At 51.0% G+C, this 26,437-nt stretch overlaps 1 protein-coding gene and 1 long non-coding RNA gene across 6 annotated transcripts in view; one reads left to right on the top strand and one right to left on the bottom strand.

Annotated features, from left to right (window-relative positions):
- The first annotated feature begins 1,741 nt into the window (after positions 1-1,741).
- Frmd8 (FERM domain containing 8) lies at positions 1,742-24,967 on the top strand. 3 transcript variants are annotated; one of them, XM_034508234.2, is made up of 11 exons: positions 1,742-1,986; positions 2,278-2,362; positions 3,807-3,971; positions 6,883-6,984; positions 7,217-7,275; positions 7,409-7,575; positions 11,636-11,860; positions 13,401-13,524; positions 14,388-14,531; positions 19,964-20,168; positions 23,506-24,967. In XM_034508234.2, exons 2-11 carry the CDS (start codon positions 2,278-2,280, stop codon positions 23,625-23,627), a joined length of 1,398 nt encoding a protein of 465 aa, XP_034364125.1. In that variant the 5' UTR covers positions 1,742-1,986; the 3' UTR covers positions 23,628-24,967. The 3 variants fall into 3 exon arrangements, with proteins under 3 accessions (XP_034364125.1, XP_034364120.1, XP_076772006.1); XM_034508229.2 differs by having other exon boundaries at positions 1,822-1,986; positions 3,804-3,971; XM_076915891.1 differs by lacking the exons at positions 1,742-1,986; positions 2,278-2,362 and adding an exon at positions 2,738-3,274.
- LOC143434981 (uncharacterized) overlaps positions 5,412-26,437 on the bottom strand; it is a 28,704-nt gene continuing 7,678 nt past the window's right edge. For 2 of the 3 annotated variants that reach the window (XR_013104896.1, XR_013104895.1), the window contains 3 exons: positions 23,231-26,066; positions 6,614-12,877; positions 5,412-6,507 (listed from right to left, as the gene is read on the bottom strand). This is a non-coding gene — a long non-coding RNA (uncharacterized LOC143434981). The remainder of the gene's footprint in view (positions 6,508-6,613; positions 12,878-23,230; positions 26,067-26,437) is intronic. The other variant, XR_013104897.1, reaches the window with a different exon arrangement.

Raw genomic sequence — 26,437 nt, 5'->3', positions numbered from 1 at the left:
AAACGTAAGCTGACCTCAGAAAGATCATTATCACATTTTCTCATGGATAGAATCTAAAATTAAAAATATATATACTTGCCAGGCAGTGGTGGCACACGCCTTTAATCCCAGCACTTGGGAGGCAGGAGGATTTCTGAGTTCAAGGCCAGCCTGGTCTACCGAGTGAGTTCCAGGACAGCCAAGGCTATACAGAGAAACCCTGTCTTGAAAAACCAAATATATATACATACATATATATATATATACACACACACACACACACACATATATATATACACACACACATATATATACACACACACACACACACACACACACACACACACATATATATATATACTTTCAACTTTGTAAGATTTATGCATATGAGTGTTATCCCTACCTGTTTCTCTCAGGTGTAGCTCAGGAGTAGAGTGCTTGGTTCACATATATGAGGTCCTGGGTTTAACCTGGAGCAACACACACACACAGAAATTTTTAAAGCATCCAACTCATAAATGGTAGCTACTACTCCTCTTGGTTCCATTCACAGGGCCCATAAGATGACATGTGACATAGAGGAAAGGACTTGGACCACGTCCACAACATGGTAGCTAAGAAGGAATTGAAGACTTTCTCCTCTCTGCCTGTAGTGGTTTGTATCTCCTATAGCAATACTGTGCTCTTCTGTAATGTTTGATGATGTTTTTGTTTTTTGTAGGTTTTTTGTTTGTTTTGTTTTGTTTTTCGAGACAGGGTTTCTCTGTGTAGCCCTGGCTGTCCTGGAGCTCACTCTGTAGACCAGGCTGGCCTCAAACTCAGAAATCCGCCTGCCTCTGCCTCCCAAGTGCTGGAATTAAAGGCGTACGCCACCACTGCCCGGGTAGGGTTTTTTTTTTTTTTTTTTTTTTCTTTTGAGACAGAGCATCACATATTCTAGGCTGATTTTGGACTAGCTGTGTGGCCAAGTATGGCCTTGACTCGTGCTGATCCTCCTGCCTCCATCATCTGAGTACGAGGACTGCAAGCACTTGTCTCCATGGTTGGCCCACCTACTATAGTTCAGCTTGTCTCACCCCAGCCCCCATACAAGGTCTCATTGTCTAGGAAATCAGAGATCTGCCTGTCTCTGTCTCTCTCTGCTGGGATTAAAGGCTTGTTTGGTTTGTCAGAACAAGTTGGTGATAAGACTTTGGGAACCACAATGCCTGGAACCTCGAGATCTTGGAGGCTGTAAGACAGCCAGGCTTATGTGACTACAACCTGGAAGCACAGCAAGTCCTATATTTTACCAACATTTGAGAGTGAAAGGGATTGTTGAGAGTCGTTCAGTCCAATCTCGTGTTACAGGTGAAAAACAATCGGGAGGGCAAAGGACTTGTCCAGCGCCCTGACTCCTATCCAAGGCCAAGAGCCAGTACCCTTCAGGCCTTCAGAACAGGCCCAAGAAGACTGCGACACCATCCACCCACCAGGTGGGTGCCCGAGAAACACCTCCATTTCAAAGCGGGGCCCAGTCAAGTCACACGGAGCGGTAGCTGTACAGTTCGTGTCCTCATCCTTGGTTTTCATGAATCTTCTGCACATCCTATTATAGACCAAGGGTCTTATGCATGGAGCAACCCTGTTCTTGTAGGTGGCTGTGTGAGGGTGGGGGCGATCGGGGACGGACGACACAGGACTGGGTATGTCAGGGGCGTGGCTAGACCCAGGCTTTTGGACTTGTGAGCTAACCACGCTAGGAACAGGGGTGGGTAGGAGGAACCGAAGGACGAAATGCGTGAGTACGCGTGCGCCGAGACTCCTGGCTCCTATAGGCTCCCTCAGTCGGAGAGGCGGGGCCTCGGATTTGTGCTTCCTCCCGCGGCAGCTTCCGCGGCGCGACGCCTGCGGCTCGACCCTCGGCAGGACAGGACCCCGCCGGCGGGCGTAGCGGTGGGTCCAGAACTGGAGGCCTAAGTCGGGTGGCATTCTGGAGTGAGGCAGCAGGCTCTGCGACCCTGCGAGGTGAGAACGTGGCCACACCCTGCTCCTGTTCCTGTCCTCGACAGGGGCGCGCCCTGACTTGTTTGGCCATTTCTTGCGAGAGAGACTTGAGACCCTTGCACCTGACGGTCACTGCCCTGACCCAGCCCACCCCGATCTGCACTTGGCTGAGGGTCACTCTCTCTATATTTGATCCCTGTACACAGATTAAGAATTGTAGACAAAGCCCGGGACCCCTTTGCTTCTTGGTTGAGAGCTTGAGGAAACCATCTCCTCAAGACCCCCATTAATTTTCTGGCATTCCTATTGCAGATGGAGGGGGCAGAAGGCAACTCGGGGCAACCTGGCCCTGCGGAGCGGTCCCACCGAAGTAGTGTCTCTTCAGTGGGTACCAGAGGTAGGTCTCTACTTTCTTCTTTCATCTCTTCTGTACCCTTTTTGGTTCCAACCCTGGGGACATGACTACTGTTTGTCTTTTCCAGTAAGTTAATCATGTAGTAAGTACTAAGATGTGTTTAGGTGTGGCAGACTCATAGAAATCAAAGGACTTAGCAGGGCTCGGTCACTACCTTAGTGACCAGGGCACACTCCTGTACCTTCTCTCATTTGTCTTCAAATGAAGGCATGTCTTCAAATGAAGACACGATTGGAAAGTGACACCACTTTCTTTGTCCCATTTCTTTCTTGCAGACAGCTCTTTGAAAGCAGGGATTCTCCACCTCTTCATTTTATTGGGAGGAAATTAGGCCCTAGAGAGGTTGTTCGGGCTCAGACTGCTGGAGCAGACCAAGGTCGATCATGAACTTGAGCCTTCGGGGCCGGTTTTTCTGCCTGTAAAGTGGATCTGAACCTCAGTGTCCTGGTCTCTCAAAGTAGCTGTTGGAGCAGAAAAGACCAGAATCTAAAAGGCTTCTAAATTGTGCTAACTGTATGCTCTAACCAGCCTCATTGGATTGGTGATGACCTTTTGAAGACGCCTTATTAACTGATTTTACAGATTTACAAAGGACACAGACTCACTGGAGTCAGGCAAGAAGCAGAAAAGGACTGCAGGTTGAGAATGGACCTCCAAACTCAGTGTTCCTTGACTGCACTTGTAGTTCAGGGAATTTAAGTCTGGCCAGCCTGCCAAGCAGCTTCCTTTGGCTCTGGCTTCAAATGGGAATCCAGCTTGTTATAAGGGAACACTTGGCTATTTGAGTTGATATTTCCTGGATTGCTTAAAGCGATCTGCAGAAGCCACAGCATCGATCCTTATGTTTTGAAGAGGTCTAATGAAGCTGAGACCTGGAACCTGCTGTAACCCAGGGTGACCTTTGAAATCTCCATTGTCCTCTTAGTCTGACCCAGACAGTCAGAAGGTCACTAGTTGGCCTTGCTCCTAGCCTGATAGGGAGCTTTGACCTCAGGATGGGTTACCCTGTCCTATTTCTCCACCTGAGAAATATTGGAAACAGCGTATTTAGTACTGCAGAGGAAAGGAGTTGGTTTTTACCACCCTACTTTGAGCCTTAGGAGTAAAATGGGGCTGGTACCTGGGCCACAGTTTCTGGTTGGTTTGAGGTCTCAAGTCCTTGAAAGCTGTACTTTTATTTGTTTATTTTAAAAATCTGGGTCTTGCTATGTAGCCCAGGCTGGCCTGGAACTTGAAATCCTCCAGCTTTAGCCTGCTGCGTCCTGTCTTGGGACTACAGGTGTATGTCACCACAAGCGTCACTGTTAGTGGAGTCTTGAGAGGATGTGTCACTATAGCCTGGGCCATGATAATGAGCAGAGTGTGGTGGTGATGCTGATCGTGTGGCGGTGGACGTCAGCTGACCCTGCCCAACCTCTTCCAGCAGCAGATGTACTGGTGTACCTGGCTGATGACTCAGTAGTGCCCCTGGCCGTGGAGAACCTGTCCTCGATCAGTGCCCATGAGCTGCACCGTGCAGTCCGTGAAGTCCTGCAGCTCCCAGACATGGCCCTGGAGGCCTTTGCACTCTGGCTTGTGTCCCCCCTGCTGGGTAAGGTCTGGTAGTGAGGGAATGTACTAGGGAGGTGGGGACACTAACTGGGCAGAGAGAGGGCTTAGGGACCAGAACGTGTGGCCACTTCCTATCAGGGAAGATGGACCTGGTGTGTCTCAGAGTCCTGAGGAGGTATTGGCATCCTTGGTCCCTGCCTTTTTCTTGTTCTGGTGCGATGCTGCTGGCGCCCCGACCTTCAGAAGAGCAGAGGGTTCCCTGCTTACAGTACATGCAATCTGGGCCTCGCCTCACCTGGAGAGTATAGTTTCAGTGTTTCCCCATGGGTCAGGTCCATCCTAACGCGTGAAGTCCTGAGATCTGGAGCAGGACTGTGTGCTGTTGCTGGCAGTAAGGAAGGGGTAGATTTAGCTTGGGAAGTGGTCCTGTACAGTGACTCCTTTGCCTTGGTGTGGGGCTGCAGGGAGAAGAGGAACATGGTTTTTCTGTAGAGGCCTCTACCTACCTGGTGTCTAGCACTAGGACCACACACTTCCTGCCCCTGTGGGCTGGGGCCCCCACGTGGAATGGGAATGAAGACAGGGTTTTATAGACTCTTGGGCCAGTGAATAAAGTCCTTCATTATGGTCCCTGAGTCTGTTGACATGGAAGTAAGGAGGCAGGAGGAGGCTCAGTGTCATCATTTGGGGAAATAAATTACTGCTGGCACTGAGAGTGGTTTTTGAGCCTAAATTTTCCTTTAAGTGCTGGCAAAATGGCTCAATGGGTAAAGGTGCTTGCCCGTGAGACTGGTGACCCTAGTTTGATCCCTGGAACCTATATGGTGGAAGGAAAAAATCAGTTTCTACAAATAATACTGTTGACTTCCACATTTATGATCACACATGCATACACAATAATAATAATGATTTTTAAGTTGAACATATACTAAAGTATACTTTTTAAAAAATTCCCCTTGAGGATCAGGGTACAGCTCAGTAGAGTAGTTGCCTAGCCTGTGCAAAGCCCAGGATTCAGTCCCCAGTGTTGAAAACTGACAGCTAGGCAGTGGTGGTGCACACTTAATCCCAGCACTCGGGAGGCAGAGGGAGGTGGAGGCAGGTGGATTTCAGGGTTCAAGGTCGGCTTGGTCTACAGAGTGACTCACAGGATGACCAGGGCTCTACAGAGAAACCCTGTCTTGAAAAAGAAAAGAAAACAACAAAAATGTGACCATTCCCCTTGCTGTGGAGGAAGGGGGCACAATTGGTCTCAATAATTTGATCAAGACAGCCTGGGTCAGGCCCTGGGGGATGGGGTGTCTGCTCCAGACCCCCTAAGGTTTCTCCCTCTCCCTCTCTCCCTCTCTCCCTCCCTCCCTCCCTCCCTCCCTCCCTCTCTCCCTCTCTCCCTCCCCCTCCCCCTCCCCCTCCCCCTCCTCCCTCTTCCCCCCCTCCTATGGGAGGAGCTCCAGCCCCCATCATTGGCCCCACCCCCTGCCCCCTTTACTTCCTGCACAGTTGTTCCCAGGCTCACGCCCACACTCTTCCTGCTGGCCCAGCCCCTCCTTTGCCCTCTGAGCCTCTGGTCAGGGCTGTGGGCCTCTTGGCTGTGTGGAAAGCTGGGGATAGCAGGCCCTAGTGGATGCTCTGCCACAGGAGTCTCCCAGTGCAGTTGCTGGGCAGCCTGCCCCTCCTCCACCTCATCAGCCCACTCCTTCACATTCATCAGCCTGCCAGTGGCTAGAACTGAATGCATTGCCTGTGTGGCCCAGCCCAGCCAAGAGAGTGCCTGAGGCTGCAGTACACCCAACACCCGTGTTCTTCCCAGGCTGGAGTGGGAACTGAAAGGCTACTTCAAATCCCAGGACACACACACACACATCCTGACTAAGCAGAGCTCTGGCTTGCCCTCCCAGCTGTGAGTGCCTCTGAAGCAGGGGCTTTCATGCTTCAGCTTGACGTGTTTGGCCTTCTCCTCATCCTCTGCAGGGGATGGGCTTCGTGAGTTGTTGGCCTTACTTGGATGGTGGTAGCTAGGGAAGAAGTTGCCACCCAGAAGTCTGAGGCTGATATTGGGATAGCCCTATTCTGATGGCAGGATCTCTGGGACTTGGGAATGAAGGCAGGAGGAACACACGCCTGTCTGCAGGTCTATTGTCCCATACTGTGAGTGCTAGCACAGGCTGGGAATCAGACCATGGGATCCTCTGACAAGATCAAAGCATATGTACTGAAGAGAGGTTTGGGAACCTAAGCTCTGGACCTATGTAGCCACTAATTTATGTGTGGTCCTGGGAAGCTACCGACCCTTGTGGGCTTCAGGTGAAGTCAGTGATGTTGTTGCCCCACAGCCCCGTCTTGTGAGCCTGTGGATGGGGGCAGTGGGGGAGGTGACGGAAATGATGGCTGTGGACAGACGTAAGACAAAGAACTGGAGCTGCTGTAGAGATTGGATGGAGGTGACAGGCAAGAGGGCCACCCGGAGGCTGCAGCTGCTGTCTGGTCAAGATCAGGGTCCAGAAGGAAGGTCCAGAGAGTCATCAGCTCCTGGCTGGCAGGACAGAGTGCCCTGCCGCTAGCCGGGAAGGGGACAGCTAGAGGAAGGATATTTGTGTCAGAAGACTGGCAAGCACGTAGTAGCATCCTCACCACGCATCTCCCTACATCCCTCTGTGAGCTCAACAGCACCTCAGTTCTCACCTGCTGCATAGGGCCCTGGGGTACAAGTGAATCACATGCCATGACTTGGGATAGATGACCTAACCACCCTGAGCCTGGTTCTCTCCAAGGTAGAATGGAGGTCAGGCTTATTCCAGGGTGAAGACACTTGAACCCTTTAGAGTGGCTCTGGGCCTGCTCAGTGATTGTTGGTCGTGGCCGTCTTCATTGTTGGTGGACAGTATAATAGGTGGCTAGGTACCACTGGCCTGGTCAGCAGCTTCATGGCCATCTCCTCTCTTGCCCTGCAGAGGTACAGTTGAAACCTAAGCACCAGCCCTACAAACTCGGCCGCCAGTGGCCAGAGCTGCTGCTGCGCTTCACCGACGCCTCGGATGATGATGTAGCCATGGGTCAGTGTTGGCAGGGCAGGGCATCTGAAGGGACCCTTGGGGAAGGTGGGCTGGGAGGGGTTGTAATCAGATACACTGTATGCTTGCTGTCTGGTCAGCAACCCCCATTCAGGAGGGCTCTCTCCATGGAGAAGAGTGAGGTTGGGAGCTGGGGTGTGGCGGTGCAGGGTAGGGCAGGATGGGGCTGCCTTAAGCAAGGGGACCAGAAAGTGACTCTAGCCCCTCTCTCCAGATGAGCCTTCCCTTCAGTTCCGAAGGAATGTGTTTTTCCCAATGCGCCGAGAGCTCCAGGTAAGGCAGAGCCAAGGTAGTGCCACTGGGTTCCTGCATGCCAGTGCCCAGTCTCCCTAACTTCCAGACACCTAGACAGTCATGCTTGCCCAGCACCTCTGAGCCGTTGTCTTTATGCCATACTGGTCTGCAGATCTATGACGAGGAGGTCCTGCGGCTGCTCTACGAGGAAGCCAAGGGCAATGTGCTGACCGCTCGGTACCCTTGTGACTTGGAGGACTGTGAGGTGCTGGGTGCCCTTGTGTGCCGTGTGCAGCTTGGGCCCTACCAACCTGGCCAGCCTGCTGCCTGCACTCTGAGGTAAGGACAGTGAGACTTGAGGTGGGCACCCAGCTGTGCAAGATTGTACCTACAAGTGGGTCTAGGGCCTGCCAGGTGGACAATCCTGGTGCACGCATGCTCACTGGGTGGCCTTGGGAGTTCTCCACTTCTCTGAGCTTACTTTTCCTTCATCACAGTGGATACACACATGAAGTGATGTCTAAGAGGGGTCCTCAGCGCGAGGGTCCACAGACACATGGATGGAGCCACACCTCTAGCCAAAGTCTGGAGGAACAGCCAGGAACTGACCATGTGCCGACCCCCCCAGTACCCACAAACAGTTCAGCTCACCCCCAACCCCAAGAATAGAATCCTGTTCCCCAGGCACTTACCAAGCCCTGCTGGCTGCTGCTGGCCTGTCTAGAAAGATGAGAGTTGGAGGGCAGAGGTGCCGCGCACCCTTTATCCCAGTACTCGTGGTTAGGTTAGGAGATGGAGGCAGGTGGATCTCTTGTGAATTCGAGGCCAGCCTGGTCTACAGAGTAAGTCTCAGAACAGCCAGGGCTACACAGAGAAACCCTGCCTTGAAGAAAGAAAAGATGAGAGTTGAGTCTGCTGTAATAACAGACTAGGTTGGGCTCTGGCTCCACAGGTGTGACCCTGAGGTTTAGAAAGAATTCCAGGGGCCAGATGTGATTCATACCTGTAATCCCAGCACTTGGGAGACTGAGACAGGATTGCCATGAGTTCCAAGCCAGCCTGGGCTAGTTGTGAGCCAGGTGTGGTGGCTTATACTCACAATGGGGAGTTTAAGGTCATTCTTAACTACTATAGTGAGTTTGAGGCCAGCCTGGACTACATGAAACCCTGTCGTAGATTCAGGTGTAAACCTGCACTGCAGCCTGTTTCTAACCTGGGCTCCTTGTTTCCCCAACCCTGCAGCTAGTGGGAAAGTCAGCAAAGTGGTTTATGGGGCCAGAGACCTGGTGCTGATGACATGTGTTTGGAATCTGGCAGGGACTGCCCTGGGTTCACAGTCCCCTGAAGGCTTCCAGCTGGTGGCCATGGCCATGGTATCCTGGACCTCAGGATGGGCATGTCTGTTTTTCTTGGGCCTGACAAGCTCATTTGCACGGGAAGTTCCTTTGCTCATTCATGTGACATGCAAGGCCAGACGGTCAGGGTGCCCTGGACTGAGCTCAGCTGTGTCCCAGACCCTGATCTCCTTGTCATTCAGCCCTTGTCTTGTTGGCCAGCACAAGGTCAGACATGTTAGCCCTCGTGGCTGAGTGGCTGCAGCAACTGTCTATTGCAGAGGAGAGGCCACTCTTACACAGCTGGAGCCCCCCAGCTCACCCTCGTGGCACATAGCTTAGTCCCAGAGGATGGAAGTCCAGTGGGTCGGCCACTGATGGGCTGTGACTCCGTCTTGAGGGACACCACTGTGAGTCTGCACACACCCAGAGCTGTGACAGGCCTTTCTGTGACAAGTGGAAACTGCTGTCAAACACAGAACCTGAGTAGGAGTGGGACACAGATGGGGAATGGCCACAGCTACCATGAGAAGGGAGGGCAGCCAGGCCTCTAGAGACCCCTCCTGCACCCAGCAACTCAGGCTAACAACTTCCTTCCCTGTGCCTTCTCTTCCCTTGCTGCCCCTCTCAGCAGCCTGGGTGTTTAGGCTCCAAATGCCCCAGCAGGACTCCTCTCCAGAAAAGATGACTCCATGAAGGTTTACAAAGTTAACCCAAAGCCAAGGGCCATGTTGGGGTCTCTTTGTCTATGCCCTTAGGACTTGTGGTCCTGTTGTAGACAGGGCTTCGATATAGACACTGACTTGGAGGCCTCAGACCCAAACTCCAGATGTAGTCGGTTGGAGTGGTTGGTTCTCTGCCAACAGGAGCCCAGGTGGTTAAGGTAGAAAGTGGTCATGTTTTACCTGAGAGCCTCCCTGTTCTCTGAGTGAATGGCCCTTTTCCCACTCAAAACTGGTGTGATACTCGGTGTTTTTTTAAGGCGTTTTTTTTTTTTTTTTTTTTTTTTTTTTTTTTTTTTTTAATATTTTATGTATATTGGTGTTCTGCCTGCATGCATGTCTGTATGAGAGTGTCAGATCCCCTGGAACTAGAATTACAGACAGTTGTGAGCTGCCATGTGAGTGCTGAGAATTGAACCTGGGTCCTCTGGAAGAACAGCCAGTGTACTTAACCGCTGAGCCATCTCTCCAGCCTACCAGTGCTGGCTACTTTTATGTCTACTTGACACAAGCTATCATCGTCTGAGAGGAGGGACCTCAATGGAGAAAATGCTTCCAGATGGTCAGGCTGTAGGCAAGTCTGCAGAGTGGACCTGGGACCAAGCTGTAAGCCTCCGAGTGAGCCTCTGGCTCTAGCTGTCTAAGGAGGATGCCCTGTATTCCTTGATCTACTTGGTATTCAACCATCCTTCCCTTTCTGAGTAGAACACAGAGAGCATGTCTTAGTTGGGGTACTGTTGTTGTGATGAGACAACGTGACCAAGCAGCCCGGGGAGGAGAGTTTATTATTGTGGCTTACACGTCCTGAGTTACCTCCACTGAGGGAAGCCAAGGCAGGGACTCAAACCAGGTGGGAACCAGGCAGGAGCTGATGCAGAGGCCATGGAGGGGTGCTGCTTACTTGCTTGCACCCCATGGCTTGCTCAGCCTGCTTTCTTATAGAACCCAGGACCACCAGCCCAGGCCTGGCACCACCCACAATGGGCTGGGCCCTCCCACATCAATTACTAATTAAGAGAATGCACTACAAGCTTAACTATAGTTGAATCTTATGGAGGTATTATCTCAGCTGAGGGTCCCTCCTCTCAGGTGATTGTAGCTTGGGTCACATTGACATAAAATTAGCCCAAATATAGTATCACACCATTCATAATATTTTGGGTGGAGAAAGTTGCATTCATTTAGAAAACTCAATTGTCCAGCCTCAGAGCGTGGATGTTGCTCTGATACTTGCTCCAGCCAGGCTGTTTCTTGGCCTTTTTCTGTCTTCCCATCCTGACCTGAGCACATCCCAAGCCCCTCTGCCCTCCCCTGGTCCTGAGTGTCAGCCAGACCTCATTCGATGGGAAAGGGATTCTCTGTAGTGCCTGGCATGTACCATAAGGCTGTGTATCTTCTTCCCTCTTGGGTGAAGATTGGTCCTGGTGACACTCTGCCCTCTGTCAGCTTGGAGCATTCTCTCAAGTTTCCTGTGTGAAAATATTGCTGACAGGGAGGGAGGTTTTGTCTGTGGTGCAGTAGGAGAGATCAGGATCAGAATGGGCCTTCAATGGAAACGCTACCTAGCCTTCCTGTGTGGGGCGCCCCACCCCCACCCCTGGCTTGCAGAGCTTCACTGTGCCTTATTGTCAGGGTAAGTACCAGAAACAGGAGGTATCTCTGTCCCTGCTCTGCAGAGAGGTAGGTGCTGTGCCCCTTGTTGGTCTCACAGCTGTTATTGACAGACAGTGCTTCAGATCTGACCACACCTGAGCCTGCTTACCTCTTCTCCCCCACGTGTACTCTTGGTTTTTTCTCTTTTCTTTTCCTTCCCTCCTTTCCTTCCCTTCCCTCCCCTTCCCTCCCCTCCCCTCGCTTCCTTTCCTTCTCTCTCTTTCTCTTTCTTTCTTTTTGACAGGGTTTCTCTGTGTAAAAGTCCTGACTCTGCTGGAACTCACTGTGTAGACCAGGCTGGCCTTTGAACCCTCAAACATCCACCTGCCTCTGCCTCCTCTGGAAACTGGAAACCCCATTTTTCTCTTAAGAGGAAGAGCATTCCACCCTCAGCCCGGCCCCCGCCCCACCATGGGCCTTGCATATCAGGCAGGGTTGTCTCTGAGCCAGGCCTAGCAAGCTACTGCTAGTTGGAGCAGTGGGAGTCTGTCTGCAGCCTGTGTTCAGGACCCCTGTCACCCTCCAACACACGCATGCAGCACAGCAGTGTGCCTTGGTTCAGTCAAGCCTTGAAGGTCCCTAAGGCCTGCCACTTGCCAGTCCTTGCCTATCCTGTGAGCACTGTCCTCACACCCTGAAGACCTCAGCACCCCGGAAGGGCCACCACTACCCATTTTCCTTCCCCTTCAGAGAGAAGTTGGACTCCTTTCTCCCTGCCCACCTCTGCAAGCGAAGCCATAGCCTCTTTGCTGCCTTCCGGGGCCGAGGGGCCAAGGCTGGGCCCGGTGAGCAAGGCCTGCTGAATGCCTACCGCCAGGTAAAGGAAATGACTGTTGGAGACAGTGAGCAGGAGACCACCTTGGGCTCCCACTATCGCGCATACCTCCTCAAGTGCCATGAACTGCCCTTCTATGGGTAAGTGATGCATCTTGGGAGCTCCTGCCCCCTCCCTCAGCACCCTGCAGACTGCCCCCTGCCCCAACATGGGGCAGCCTGAATCCCTGAATCCAGCGGCACCGTCCTTAAAGAGCTGGCTTGGCTTTTGTCCCCAGGGAAAACCTGTTCCCATCTCTGACTGGGATGCTTTTGTCCATCCTCTCTTCCCACCAGCTACAGCCACTCACTGGCCTGGCTCTTGCTCACACACATGGTGTGTAACAAATAGTTCCCTCTTGATGCCCCACACATTGAAGGAGCTTCGATGAACGCAGTTTCCACACATGGGCTAAAAAAATGATTGGTGAATTGTTTGAAATCTAGAGCCCTGTGAAATGGCCAGGGAGATGAGTAAGGGGGGGTGAGTAGAGACGAACGGGGGTGGTGAGGGGGAGGGCATGGGGCGGGGCACCTTCCAGGCAGGAGCGTGTCTCCAGGCCAGCGCCACATGCTCCAGTCCTTCATCTTGAAGGTCATGTTCATTGTGCTCTATTGAGCCCAGGGTTGTGCTGTGGGTTGGCCTCGGCCTGCTGGAGGTGGGAGAGGAGGAGCATGTGAGAGAAGGAGGTTAGGAACAGCGAGTGCCTGGCCTTTATGGAGTTTTACTGGACAATGGAGGAGGAGGCGTGAGCCTAGCAGGAACAAAGGACTTGCTGTTTTTTTATAATGGATGCAATGGCGTGTGTGTGTGTGTGTGTGTGTGTGTGTGTGTGTGTGTGTGTGTATGTGTGTGTGTATGTGTGTGTGTATACACACGTGTGTGCGCTCGCATATTACTGGGCACTCCAGGAGTGAGTAAAAAGTTGATAGAAGTGGTGGATGTTATGACAGACAGCTTCAGTTTCCTCATCACCTGAACCTCAGCTGAGGAGAGGTGTAGAATTTTCCAGGAGGCGAGTATACTCACCTCTAGTCCTCTTCTGTACAGAGAGAGCTGGCTCTGACTTGGGCTGTGACTTAGGCATGGGTAAGCCTCAGAATAAGTGAAGTCATGACCTGCCGTGGGAGACAGCAGCTAAGTGTCTTGCCACCCTTAAATCACCTCACCTTTCCCTTTAGTGTTAGCCCAAAAGCCACTATCCTAGAGGCAGCCGTCACTTCCTGAACGTCCTAGCAGGTCCCTGCTGCTAAAGGACTTGTGCTGTGGACAGTGCTGCAGGCTCAACCTTAGCTCTTACTGAGGCCCCAGGTTCCCTCATGAGCAGCTTGCTCTGCTCTCTTCCTTGGGTTTGTGAGTTCCTCTGCCCATAATGCCCATCCTGTACTGTTACCTAGGTCCTTCCACCCGCTCAGTCTAGTGCTGCATGGCCAATCTGGTGTTACCACCCCTAGCTCCCCATATTACTTTCTGTTTCTGCCTCTGCTCTCCCCTACCCCCCCCCCGCCCCATCCTCAGGACAGGCTTTTTTCTATTTACCCATCAGTCACCCAAACAGCTTAAGCTTCTTGGGTATCCAAAGCAGACTTCCCTTGTGTGCTAGGTGCTGGAGGGAGCAGCTGACACTGGTCCCCTTTCCAGGTGTGCCTTCTTCCATGGTGAGGTTGACAAGCCAGCCCAGGGCTTCTTGCATCGGGGTGGGCGCAAACCAGTGACTGTGGCCATCAGTCTGGAGGGTGTGCATGTCATCGACAACAGGGAGAAGGTACCACCTCAATTGAGCTCTACAGGGTGGGACTGAAGGTGGTGGGGTAGAAGGGAGGGGCATCTTGTCCATGCCTTCCTGGTTCCTCTAGGACTATGGGCATCCTAGGAACAGCATTGACTAGACATAGGAGACTCTGCCTTCCTCATGTCCCTGAAGTCTGCTCATGTACTCTGGAACCTTCTTTGAGCCTGTTCTGGGTCTGTTTTCCTCAGCCATGCACTCGGCTGAGGCAGAGGGGTGGCAGCTGCGATTCTGACTGAGTAGGTAGTGTCTGTCAGCACCTTGCCGCTGCTCCTGGCCAGTGATGGAGACTGGCTGGCCGTTTTCTATTGAGATTCCTGCTGGGAGCTCCCTGTGCTGGCCAAGACCTGCTCATCATCGTATTTGGTGGCTGTCTTACCTCTGGCTCACCATGTAGGCTGTGGTGTCACCAGCCTTCCCTGTGCAGCAGGTGGCTGCACCCAGTGGCTGATTCCCTGACCATCAGGGGCCTTACTGGTGGAGGGAAGCATTGAAGAGTGTAGTTCCTGGCCTCATGTAGGAAGCAGTGCAGACTTAGCGTTGAGGTGTGGTAGAATTCATGCCTGCCTTGTATACTTAAGGCTCTCTGTTCAGTTCTCAATGCTACAGAACAAGAACAATCAATATCCTCTATTCCCAGCAGAGGGAGGCAGAGGCAGCAGCAGCTAGATCTCTGTGAGCCTGAGGCTAGCCAGGGCTGCATACTGAGACCCTCTCTCAGAAAGGAAAACTGTGGAGAGGAGAGCTCCCTGGGTACAAGCGCCTCTTTCAGGTGGAACCTGAGGGGGCCTAGTGGGAAGGAGAGGCCTCAGCTCTGTTCTTTGTCTCCCTCTGGCCAGCATGTGCTGCTGGGTCTGCGCTTTCAGGAGCTGTCCTGGGATCACACTTCCCCTGAGGAGGAAGAGCCTGTCCTGTGGCTGGAGTTTGATGGTGACAGTGAGGGCACGCCTGTCAACAAGCTCCTGAGGATCTATTCCAAGCAGGTAGTGGTGTGGGCACACACATGTGGACTGAGAGGCCAGTTCCAGGTCTTCAGTGCCCGGGAAGGAGGTTGCAGTGCTGTCCAGGGTCTGGGGATAGGGTGTCTCCCTGCAGCTGGCCTACGTCACCCTGGTGATCTCTGTGGAACTCTGGGATCACACACCAGGGGTGATGTCCCTTGAGGGCCTGCCCATGCTGTCTTCAGCTGTGCCAGCCCTGTTGCAAAGCTGAGAGGACAGCTGAGGAGTAGGGGCAGAAGGACTGGGGCAGGGAGGGCCTGTGTTGCTTAGATCTGTTCCTTTTGCCCACCATCCATCCATCCTCACCTCCTCTGCCATGTCAGAGCCACACCCTGCTCTGAGGCTCTCTGGGGACTGTTCTTGCCACCACCACCCCCCTTATTTTAGCACATAGACAAATTCCAGGGACTCCTGTGAAAACATATGTCCTCACCCTCTGGTCTTCAAAAAAATTGAATACTTGCATCCCCACTAACCCGCAAATAGAAACACAAGTTGTACTTAGCCCTTGTGTGGCAGCTGCTTTTCACTAGGCAACATGCTTTTCAGATTAGTCTGTGTTTGTTCATTCTATCTTACTATTAATTATTGTTTTACTATTATTTGTTTATTTCTGCTGCTGGGGATCAAACCCAAGGCAAATGCTCTGTCAGCTGGCCAAGCTCAGAGCTCAGATACCCACTGAAGAGCGTGTGAGTTGTTTTCCACTTTGTCTTTTCCAGTAAGCTGTACTGAGCATCGTGCACAGGGTTTTATGTCAATATAGACCCTCTTAAAATTTTTTATGTACATCAGTGTTTTACCTGAGTATGTGTCTGTGTAAGGGAGTCGGATCCCCTGGAACTGGAGTTACAGACAGTTGTGAGCTGCCATGTGGGTTCTGGGACGTGAACCCAGATCTTCTGGAAGAGCAGACAGTGCTCCTGCCTGTGGAGCCATGTCTCCAGCCTCTGTCCCTCTTTTTTTAAGTCATACTAAAAAGCCCAGGGGCTTTAATTAGATTTAGATTGCTGGAATGTGCAGTGAGCATAGGATCGGTTAGAAACAGCCAGCCTGTTTTCCAAAGCTCCACACTGCTTCCAGTTCCTGTTTCTGTAGTGCTCCCCACCGTGGTGAACACTGGACATTGTCAACTATTACTTGTTTGCTGTTGTAACAGCTTAGTGGTGGGATGGGGCACTGCAGGTTTAATATGCACTTCTCTACTGACTAGTGATGTTTGCTTTTCACACTGGTTAATTCTGTCCACAGATCTTCAAATGTGTAGTGTCAGGTCAGCTCAGATCCTCCCCCCTCCCCCACATATGTGTGTGTGTGTCTGTGTCTGTGTCTGTGTGTCTGTGTTTTGTTTTGTTTTGTTTTGAGACAGATCTCACTATGTATCCCTGACTGACCTGGAACACACCTTGATGGCCTAGAACTCACGGAGACACAGATCCACTTGCCTCTGCTAACAGCACACCGTGGCCAGCTTTGCGGCTTTTGCAGTCGTTGGTAGTGGTGGGTTGATTTTATCACAGATGGCAAGAATTGATTCTACCTTCCATACTTGAGATCCCACAGTAGATATTAGCAGGTAGTTCTGTTCGGTGATTACCCTGGCCTTTCATTTTCTTTCTTTTCTTGTTTTGTTTTGTTTTAATTTATTCATTTTTGAGACAGCATTGCTCTGGTTATCCTGAAACTTACTCCGAAGACCAGGCTGGCCTCAAACTCAGTGATGGGTGTCCCTTTGCCTCCCGAGTGCTGGGATTAAAGGAATGTGCCATTGAGTCTGGCTGGCTTTTCATTTTCTTTCTTTTTTTTTTCTTTCTTTTTTTTTGGTTTTTCGAGACAGGGTTTTTCTGTGTAGCCCTGGCTGTCCCGGAACTCACTCTGTAGACCAGGCTGGCCTCAAACTCAGAAATCCACCTGCCTCTGCCTCACAAGTGCTGGGATTAAAGATGTGTGCCACCACTGCCAGGCGACTTTTCATTTTCTTAACAATGCCACTAGAAGAGATGCTTTAATTCCTTTTTGGAATTTTTCAAGACAAGGTTTCTCTGTAGCCCTGGCCATTCTAGAGCTCAGTCTGTGGACCAGGCTGGCCTCGAACTCAGAGTTGCCTGCCTCTGCTTCACAAATTCTGGGATTAAAGGCATGAGCCATCACTACCCAGCAAGATGGGGTTTTTGTTGTTGTTGTTGTTTTTTTTTGTTTTGTTTTGTTTTGTTTTTTGTTTTTTTTGTTTGTTTGTTTGTTTGTTTTTGGTTTTTTGAGACAGGGATTCTCAGTGTAGTCCTGGCTGTCCTGTAACTCACTCTGTAGACCAGGCTGGCCTCGAACTCAGAAATCCGCCTGCCTCTGCCTCCCAAGTGCTGGGATTAAAGGCGTGCGCCACCACTGCCCAGCTAACAAGATGTTTTTTAATTCTAATGAAATTATCTGTCTGTCTGTCTGTCTGTCTGTCTGTTTCTTTCTCTCTCTTACACACACGCACTCACACACATATTTCTATATTCAGACAGTCTCGTGTAACTCAGGCTGCCTCAGACTTGCTATGTAGCTGAGGATGTCTGTCCTGCCCCTGCCTCCTAAGTGCTGGTATTGCAGGCATGAGCCACCGAGCCATATCTCCAGCCCTGTTTTAATTTTTTTGTTTTGTTGTTGTTTTCAAGACAGGGTTTCTCTGTGTAGCCCTGGCTGTCCTGGAATTCCCTCTGTAGACCAGGTTGGCCTCAAACTCAGAGATCTGCCTTTGCCTCCCAGGGGCTGGGATTAAAGGTGTGTGCCACCACTGCCAGGCTTCTGGTTTGTTTTTAAGACAAATTCTCAATATGTAGCCCTGGAACTTAGTAGGTAGGCCAAGTTGGCCTCAGAGTCAGCCTCCCGAATGCTAGGATTACTGCTGTGTCCTATGCCGCCCAGGTTCATTCGTTAGACACAGAGTGCACTTGATACACAAGGTCGAGACTCACTGAACGTTTATGGATAGCCAGTTGTCCATCGACTGCTGTTGGAAGCTGGCCTTCCTCGGTGCGACTGTTCTTGCAAAGTCACTGTGTATATGCGAGGTTTAATTTTTGTTCATTTTTAAGATCTGTGTGTCTGTCATATATATGCGGGGGCTCTTGGAGGCCAGCTAGAGCTACAGGAAGTTGTGGTGCTAGAAACAGAACTTGGGTCCTCTGGAAATGTAGCAAAGGCTCTTAACCACTGAACCATCTCTCCAGCCCCTATGTGTGGGGTTTTTTTTGTTGTTTTCTGGATTCACTCTCTGGTCTGAGCCATTGGTCTGTGTGTCATTCGCTGTTAATCACAGTGGATTTGGTTCCTAAGCGCCATAGGCGTTCAGGCTCCTTTACTTGGTTTGCACTACAGACCCAGGCAGGAGGCTCCTACAGTCTAGAAATTCAAGACCAGCCTTAGCAATACAGTCAGACTACATCCCAAGAGAGGAGACAGGGAGAGAAGGAAAGAAACTGGGCTAGGGAGACGATGACTCATGGGTAGAACTGCTTCCTGCACAAGACTGACCTGATTCTGGATCCCTAGATCCCACATAAAAAGCCAGATGTAACATCTCTAATTCCCAACTCCTGAGGGGAGAGGGGAGGTGCAGACAAGAGTCACCTGGAAGTCGTGCATCAGCTGACCTGCGGTACTTGGCAAAGTTAAGGAAACGAGATACTCAGTCTCAAGGGAAGAGCAGGGAGGCGTCTGCCCTCCAAGATCACTAGACACACATACTACGTGCATCTACATACATACACACTACATACATAGGTACACCCAGACATTGTCTGCAGGCACAGGCGCACACACACATGCGCACACACACATGCAAATTTGTTTTTTAAAAATGAAAAAGTTAAAGAGAAAGTGGCTGGAGAAACAACTGAGGGTTAAGATTTAGCTCTCTAAACAAACTTGGGTTTGTTTGCAAACACCACCACCCCACCCCACCCGACTCGCCCCACGGTGGCTCAATACTGCCGTCAGCTCCAGTTCTAGGGAATTGAACACTCTTCTGACCTTCATGCTCACCAGACACACACACACACACACACACACACACACACACACACACTCTGTCTCTCTCTCTCTCTCTCTCTCTCTCTCTCTCTCTCTCTCTCTCTCTCTCTCTCTCCATATATACTTGTGGGCAAAATATACATATAAAATAAAAATAACTCAAAAAAGGAGAAGAAGAATGTGTCAGATTTTGGAGGTTCTTGGTCTTTGAGTGTTTACATGTGCTTTTATCAGTTGGGTGTTCCTTATGTGAAATTTTGAACTACTTAACAAGCCGTTTGAAGCCAGGTGCCACACACCTGTAATCCAGCACTGTGGAAACTGAGTCAGGAAGGAGGGAAGGGGTCAATGGCTGTGGGCCTCAGGCAACCCACCACCTGCAGTTCTGCAGGTTCCTGAGTTCTTCGGGGTTTTCTGTGTAGCTGGTTATGTTGTCTGTGAATGGTGACAGCCTGGTTTCTCATCCCGATCTGAGTGCTCGGCATGTTCTTGCTCCTTGTACTTGCAGACAGGTGTCTCTGGCCTGAGGGAAAACCCGAGTCCCCCTCAATAGTGTGGGTTTAATTAGTTGAGTGCTTCCTGGATGCCTTGGGAAGGTTAGGGAAATTCCTTTCCATCCCACTGTCAGGTTCTCGACAGTGGCTGTCGGTGGGACTCAGGAGAGGATGTGTTGAATGGTAATGTCTGCACTTTTGTTCATGTTAGAACCGGATATGGAGGCCTCATGTGTAGGAGCTTGCCTGCACTCCCTTTCCTCCCCAGGCTGGGCTAGGCTGCTGTCAAGGCTGCAGGCAACACTGGACAGGCAGTGGAGGCTAGACCAGCGTCTATGATGTCATTCCCAGGCTTCTGAACTGTAAGCACACAGGGGTCTAATATATCCAGCCCCCTTCTCAGGGCCACACACACGGCAGGTGCTCAGTAACTGTTTCTCAAAGATACCTCGTCTGTAACTTGAGCAGAGCCAGGCTGCTGGCGTGATGCCTAGCTGTGCTATCAGATGATTGGCCACTTGTGCTTCCAGGTGTTTTGCCACCTCGCCTGGTGTGTTTCCAGATCCATGGGGTGTCACTTAGAAGAACTACTGCTCAGAGGGAGCCACCCTGGCCAGTGACCTCACCCTCTCTTCCTTAGGCCATAGCTTCTGGCAGCCAGCACAGCCAGTCACTTTGTCTGTGGCAGCCTAGTCCACAGTCTTTGAAGCTGCCTCTGACTACAACTCCCTCCTTTCCAGACCTCACCTCTGAAGTCACTTCAGGTGGACACCTTCCCTGCCCTCTGGGCCCAGAGAGCTCCCTCCCCCCTGTGCTGCCTCCACCATCCCCCAGGAAGCAAAGGCTTTAGAACTGTGTCTCAGCAGTTGCCCTCTGGCCTCATCCCAGCCCCTCTTCCCTCCCCAGGCTGAGCTGATGAGCAGCCTCATTGAGTACTGCATTGAGCTGAGCCAGGCCGCCGAGCCTGCACTCCCCCAGGAAAGCGCATCCGGCCCGCAGGAAGCTCCCAGCCCCTCTCCACCTCCCACTCAGCGCCCTAAGCTGCGGAGGCAGGGTAGTGTGGTGTGTAGCCGGATTCAGCATCTCTCCACCATTGACTATGTGGAAGACGGTAAGCCACTGGTGGTGCGTGATACCATACACACTGTGTGCACAGCACACTAGTTCACACATGTGCCACAGGGACTCCAGAGGGTGGGAAAAGGAACAGCTGGGGACTTGGCTCTCAGGGACATTTCCTGTCTGTCACTTCTTTTTCTGCAGTGACAAACCTGTCCGCTGTAGCATCTTTCAGAATGTGGAAACAGGAGACTTCTTTTGGAGGGGGGTGTTTGGAGACAGGATCTTATTTGTGTAGCCCTGGCTATCTTAGAACTAGCTCTGTAGACCAGACTGGCCTCAAATTCATAGAGCTCCATCTGCCTCTGTCTCCTGAGTGCTGGGATTAAAGGTGTGCAACACCACCACCCAGCGAGGCCATCTTTTTGGATTTATTTATTTTATGTATATGAGTTCACTGTAGCTCTCTTTAGACACACACCAGAAGAGGGTATCGGACCCCATTACAGGTGGTTGTGAGCCAACCATGCTGTTGCTGGGATTTGAACTCAGGACCTGGAAGAGCAGTCAATGCTATTAACTGCTGAGCCATCCCTGCAGCCTGAGAGGCCCTGTCTTAGAAACTAAAACAAAACAAAACCCTTAAATGTAATGGGATTGAACCTAGAGCTTCAGCCGTTGTGAGCGAGGGCTCTGCCGCTGGGCTACATCCCTAGTTTCTGACCATGAACACAGATGTATTAGGGAAAAGTGAGAGAGCTCCCAAACGTGGGAAGGGGAGAGGAGCACCTCGCCCAGTGTGTTTGAGTACAGCGGTGAGTTTATACACCTTATTCCAAGATATAAAGGATTTTGTGGGGGATGAGGGGTGACTGGTGAGATGGCTCAGCAGTAAGGGGACTTGCCGTCAAGGCCCAAGACCTGAGCTCCATCCCCAGGGCCACACAGCTGTCCTCTGACCTCCACGCCTGCCAGTGGTGGTATATTTTGAGACAAGATGTCCTGTTTCCCTGTGTAGCTCTAAGTTCTCTGTGTAGACCAAGCTGGCCTTGAACTTGAAGACATCAACCTGCCCCGAAAGTGGTGGGATTTCAGGCGTTTGCCGCCTTCCCCTCAGGATTTTGTTTTTCTAGGTATTCTCTCTCAGGTTACCTAGACTGGACTTAACGCCTGATGTGTAGCTGGTGATGACTTTGAACTCCTGATCCTTCTGCCTCTACCTCAAGTGCTGAGATCACAGATCAGTGCCACCAGAGCCAGCTAAAGCCATTGTCATACTCAGATGTGGTGGCATGTGCCCATAGTCCCAGAGCTGTAAATATCTTGAACTGGGAATGTGGAATTTCCCCTTGCTCCAGTGAGTATATGGGCAACACGAATTGGACTTAGTGAGGTTTTTTTCTCCTTTCCCTTCGTTATTGGAGGTAGGGCAGGGGAGGGAGGGGGGGACTTGGGAGGAATGGGAAGCAAGTGTGATCAGGATATATTAAATTCCCCAATAATTAATAAAAATATTGGGGAGAAAAAGAAAGTAAAAAGAAGTGACCTAAATTTTGTGCATAATTTAAATTTTCTAATATATATATATATATATATATATATATATATATATGAATATTTGTCTTTATACACACATACACACACACACACACACACACACATACCACCTGTGTGCCTAGTACCTACAGAGGCCAGAAGAGGGAGTCAGATCCCCCCAAAACAGGAATTATAGATGGTTTTGAGCTTTCATGTGGCTTCTGGGAGCCATACTTGTGTCCTCTGCAAGAACAAGTGAAGTAGACACTGATCTGTCCGTCTGGCTCCTGAGATATGAAGCCAGCTATGATACATACAGCTGGTAGCTTTGCACTTGGCGGTAAGGCAAGAAGATCAGAAGTCCAAAGCCGCCCTGGGCTAAAAATAGTAAGTTCTATGCCAGCCAGCCTGGGAAGGCTGTTTATTGAAAAGAAAAAAAATTTTGTTTTTGTTTTTTTTGAGACAGGGTTTCTCTGTGTAACCCTTAATGTCCTGAAACTCACTCTGTAAATTAGGCAAATAAATAAATATATAAATAAATGATAAATAAAATTCTAAGCTGGGCATCATGTCACGTGTCTTTAGCCCTGACACACAGGAAGCAGAGGCAGATTTCTCAGGTCAGAGGCCAACCTGGAATACATAGTGAATATCAGGCCAGATAAGGCGTCATACTGGACCCTGTCTTTAAATATGCATGTGCATGCACATACACACACTCTCTCTCTGTCTCTCTGTCTCTCTCTGTCTCTCCCTCCCTCCCTCTCTCTCTCTTCTGGTTCTCTGAGTGTGTATATAGCTTCTATTTCGGCATCTAAGACAGGATATTACATCTGTATTCTAGTCTTTTGAGACAGGGCTGCCCTGGAACTTGCTATGTAGACCAGGCTGGCCTTGAACTTTTAAAGAACTGGCTGCCTCTGCTATTCTGAGATGAAGGCGTGTGCCACCATGCCTGGCCCAGAGGACTTCAAATTGTTCCTTCTCCACCTCCAAGTTAGCATTATGATTCATCCTTTCTTTTCTTCTTCTTCTTCTTTTTTTTTTTTTTTTTTGGTTTAATATTTAAATTTAGTTATTTTAAGTCTATACATGTTTGTCTGCGTGGGTGTCTGTGTACCACTTAGGTTTCTAGTGACTACTGGAGTTAGATGGTTGTGAGCTGCTATGTCAGTGCTGGGAACCGAACTCAGGACCTCTGGAAGGGCAGCCAGAGCTTTTAACTGCTGAACCATCTCTCCAACCCCAACATTCACTTCTTTTTTTATTCTAGTACATTACCCAGTCTGCACTGCACCTCAGGCTGGCCTGGAACTTGACGTTATCCTCTTGCCTTAGAAACACCTGGCCTACACGGTGTGTTGCTTTTGAGCCGTTGGTTGGCCTGAGTATTTAAAGGGCACTGGACAGTGTTCTGTAAAAGGCATACTGATAGAATTGGATGTTTTTCTTCATGAGTTGGTGGGTGTAGAGACATGTGGGCCAGCAGAGCAAGGTGCTCCCTCCCTGTTGTAATTGTGCCCCGACTATAGCCACACTGTTCATCTTTTGTTCGGCTTCCCATCATCAGCTTTTTACCTGTCTTAGTGATAGCCACCCAGCAGAGTCAGTCTCCAGTCCTCTGTGGCCTCTGATAAGATAGGCAAGGATGACCGTGGGGTCCCTGTCCTGCCACTGATGACAGAGTCAGGGATGGACAGGCTCAGTGATGACAGCTCTGATGGGAAGATGGGAAAGCACAGTTGAAGCAGACTCCAGGAGAAGCAGACTCCAGTGGGAGCGGAGCCCAGCATCTGGGGAGCAGGCCACCCGTGACCCAGTGCCTCTTCTCAGCCTCTCTGTCACCCTCACAGGCACGGGGATCAAGCGGGTGAAACCGAAGCGAGCCACCTCTTTCTTCAGCCGACAGCTCTCCTCCAGCCAGGGGAGCTACACAGTGGTGCAGCCCACTGACGACAGCCTGGAGCACAGCTGACGGAAGCCACAGCTGGCATCAGGAGGACATTGGTTGCCCTAGACCCGACCAGGCACAGTCCTAGGCAGGACCAGGCCACTCTAGACTCAGAGGCTGTGGGCCTGGGCAGGGGGCTGTGCAGGATCTGCTGGAGTTTCCAGTTGTGGAAAAGTGACATCCAAGGCTTCCCCGAGCCCTTCTGCAGCCGGTCTCTTCCTTCAAGTCCAGGCCCAGCAGCTGCCTGAGACCCAGCTGCCCCTCCTGCTGTTCCCCAAGTGGACTGTGTCTTCTCTCTGGAGGGACTGCTGGCTGTTCTGATAGCAGGTGACTGAAATCAGAGCCCGGGACCTGCAGGTTCAGTGTTTGCCTTTGGTCATGGGCCCTTGGTGACCTTATCTTGCACTCCTGCTGACATTCCACCGTGCTAACCGGCCAGGCTGGAACTGGAGGGAGGCTCTGCAGGCCAACCCTAAGCTGACGGCTGCCTTCTTGTTGGCCTTCACTGTTGTCTCTGTGCTGAATGATGGCTGCTCTAAGAACCAGATCCAGACTACACACAAGAAAAGCCCATACATGTCCCTGGGCTGGAGTGGCTGTCCCATACTGGCCAGCTGCCTTGTTTTCCTATGATCTGGGTCTCAAGGTTAGGTTTTGCCTCATCTCCTCTGAGCTGATAAAGCCTGGGACCTGACTACTCAGGATTGCACTGCACCCTGGGATTCCCTGAGGCTAGCCACAGTGGCTCAGGCCACCTCTCCTAAGGATATTGGCAAGGAGGCCTGTCCCCAGCTCTGCACCCCTGAGGGGAGCTAGTCCAGGGAGGGGTGCTGTCCAGGCCCTTAAGCCCTCAGTACTCCCTGGGAACTCCCACAGGGCCCCAGAGACATAGCTTAGCTTTGTCTTCTCGGTGGAAAGCCACAGAAATGTAAACCCTCACATTTCTGTAAGGGAAGCGGTTTGCCTGCCCACTAGCTCCAGAAGTTTCGGCAGCAGAGAGAACGACAGCAGAGAGAACGAAAAGGCCGACTTCAACTGTTACAGTGTCTGTAAAATGATGTCACCTGCTGCTTGTAGTTAACCCTTCTGAAGTCATGTGTTCCCTGAGCTACGAGCCCACTCTTGGAGACCTTCTGGTCATCTAGAATGACTGCTGTGGATGGATGGCTTCAGATCATTACCTGAGGGGCCCAGATGTGTGTGCATGGGTACACAAACTGCATTTCCACTTGAGCCTTTGAGTTTTTAATTACCACGTGTGCCTTAACCTTAGAGCAGAGCACAGCACTGTTTCACTAAATGTCTTAAGTGTCATTGGTCTTTCCTATCATTGGACTTAATAAAATCATCACCTGGCACACTTTGGAATGGGTATAATATAGAGTAGCCAGGGTATGGTAACCACATGTGTCCTGTGTGCTGACGGTATAGCCTCAGGACTTCACCCCAGTAAAATCTCATCTGGTAGCTCCTGGGGACCCTTCTCAAGGTCTCCATAGGAACAAGTGGTCTGGGAAGACTTGGGCTCACTCGTGTCTAGGAAGAGCTCTTCCATCCCTTGGCTACCTCGGTCCTCCTGGCTAAGATGCTCTTTCCCACAGGTCCTGTGGAAGCACCTAGTTTGGAGGACAAGGACAGCACCAGACCTGTGTTCCCCCACAGCTAACTGTGGAGGCAGTGATGTTGGGAGTGTTGGGCTTTGGGATAAACACCAGAGGTCACAGGTTCAGCCTCACTGAATGTTTTCAGATTTAAGAGGAAGGAAGCCGCAGGGCGGTGGTGGCGCACGCCTTTAATCCCAGCACTTGGGAGGCAGAGGCAGGTGGATTTCTGAGTTCGAGGCCAGCCTGGTCTACAGAGTGAGTCCAGGACAGCCAGGACTACACAGAGAAACCCTGTCTCGAAAAACCAAAAAAAAAGAGGAAGGAAGCCATATGTCCCTCAGGCATTGTGATCTTGCAACTGGGGCCTGCCACCTGTTGTGCCTATCAGCTAGAGTGATGCCCTATCCTCTGTGTGGCTCTGCCTGACTGCTGTGACTAGTGGTACCATGGCACACAGATTTAGGGCTCTGGTTCTTGCTTTTTCAGGCAATTGTCTGACCTACCTCAAAGATCCTGAGTGCCCTAGACCTCTGCATCTGGGGAAATGAGGGCAGGGGTGGGCAAGACCGTACCAGTGCCTTAGGCCAGTGTGCCTGGTACTCCTTTCTCCTGCCCAGGCCTGCTGTACCTCACCACCAGAGTCAATTTCCTGTTGCTCTAGGACAATACAATTACCCCATTGGCTCAGTGCAGCCTTTCAGTATCTCATAACTGCAGGTTGAAGGCACAGTCTCAAGGGACTAAAGGCGTGGGCAGGGAGCACTTCTTCCTGAGACTCCAGTGGACCAGGGGTTGACTTCTAGCTTCTGAGGACACTATATTGATTACTTGAACAATCTTGTTGCTGGGTCAAAAATACCTGGGAAAGCAGGTTAAGGAAGGAAAGAAGGGTTTGTTTGGGTCACAGTTTCAGGCCCCGCCCACCCCCTCCGTGGGAGCTCAGCAGTGGAGCTCAAGCAAGTAGATTCCAGTCAGGAGGCAAGTGCACTCTGGTCTGGTGCTCCCGTCTCCTCTGTATTCCCCCTGGGCCTCCAGGCCATAGGGTGGTGCTGCCTACATTTAGAGTAGAGTGGGTCTTCCCACCTCATGTAATCAAATGTAGAAACTTTTCATTCTCACACACGCACAGAAGTTTCTCTCTTATGTGATTATACATTCTGTCAAGTTGTCAATATTAGCCATTCTAGCCATGTAACCTGGAAGAACTGCAGGCCCCAGGGTTCTGAGTCT

This window comes from Arvicanthis niloticus, chromosome 1 (genome assembly GCF_011762505.2).
Source record: "Arvicanthis niloticus isolate mArvNil1 chromosome 1, mArvNil1.pat.X, whole genome shotgun sequence".
Taxonomy (NCBI): domain Eukaryota; kingdom Metazoa; phylum Chordata; class Mammalia; order Rodentia; family Muridae; genus Arvicanthis; species Arvicanthis niloticus.
This window is presented reverse-complemented; position numbering and strand designations above follow the sequence as displayed.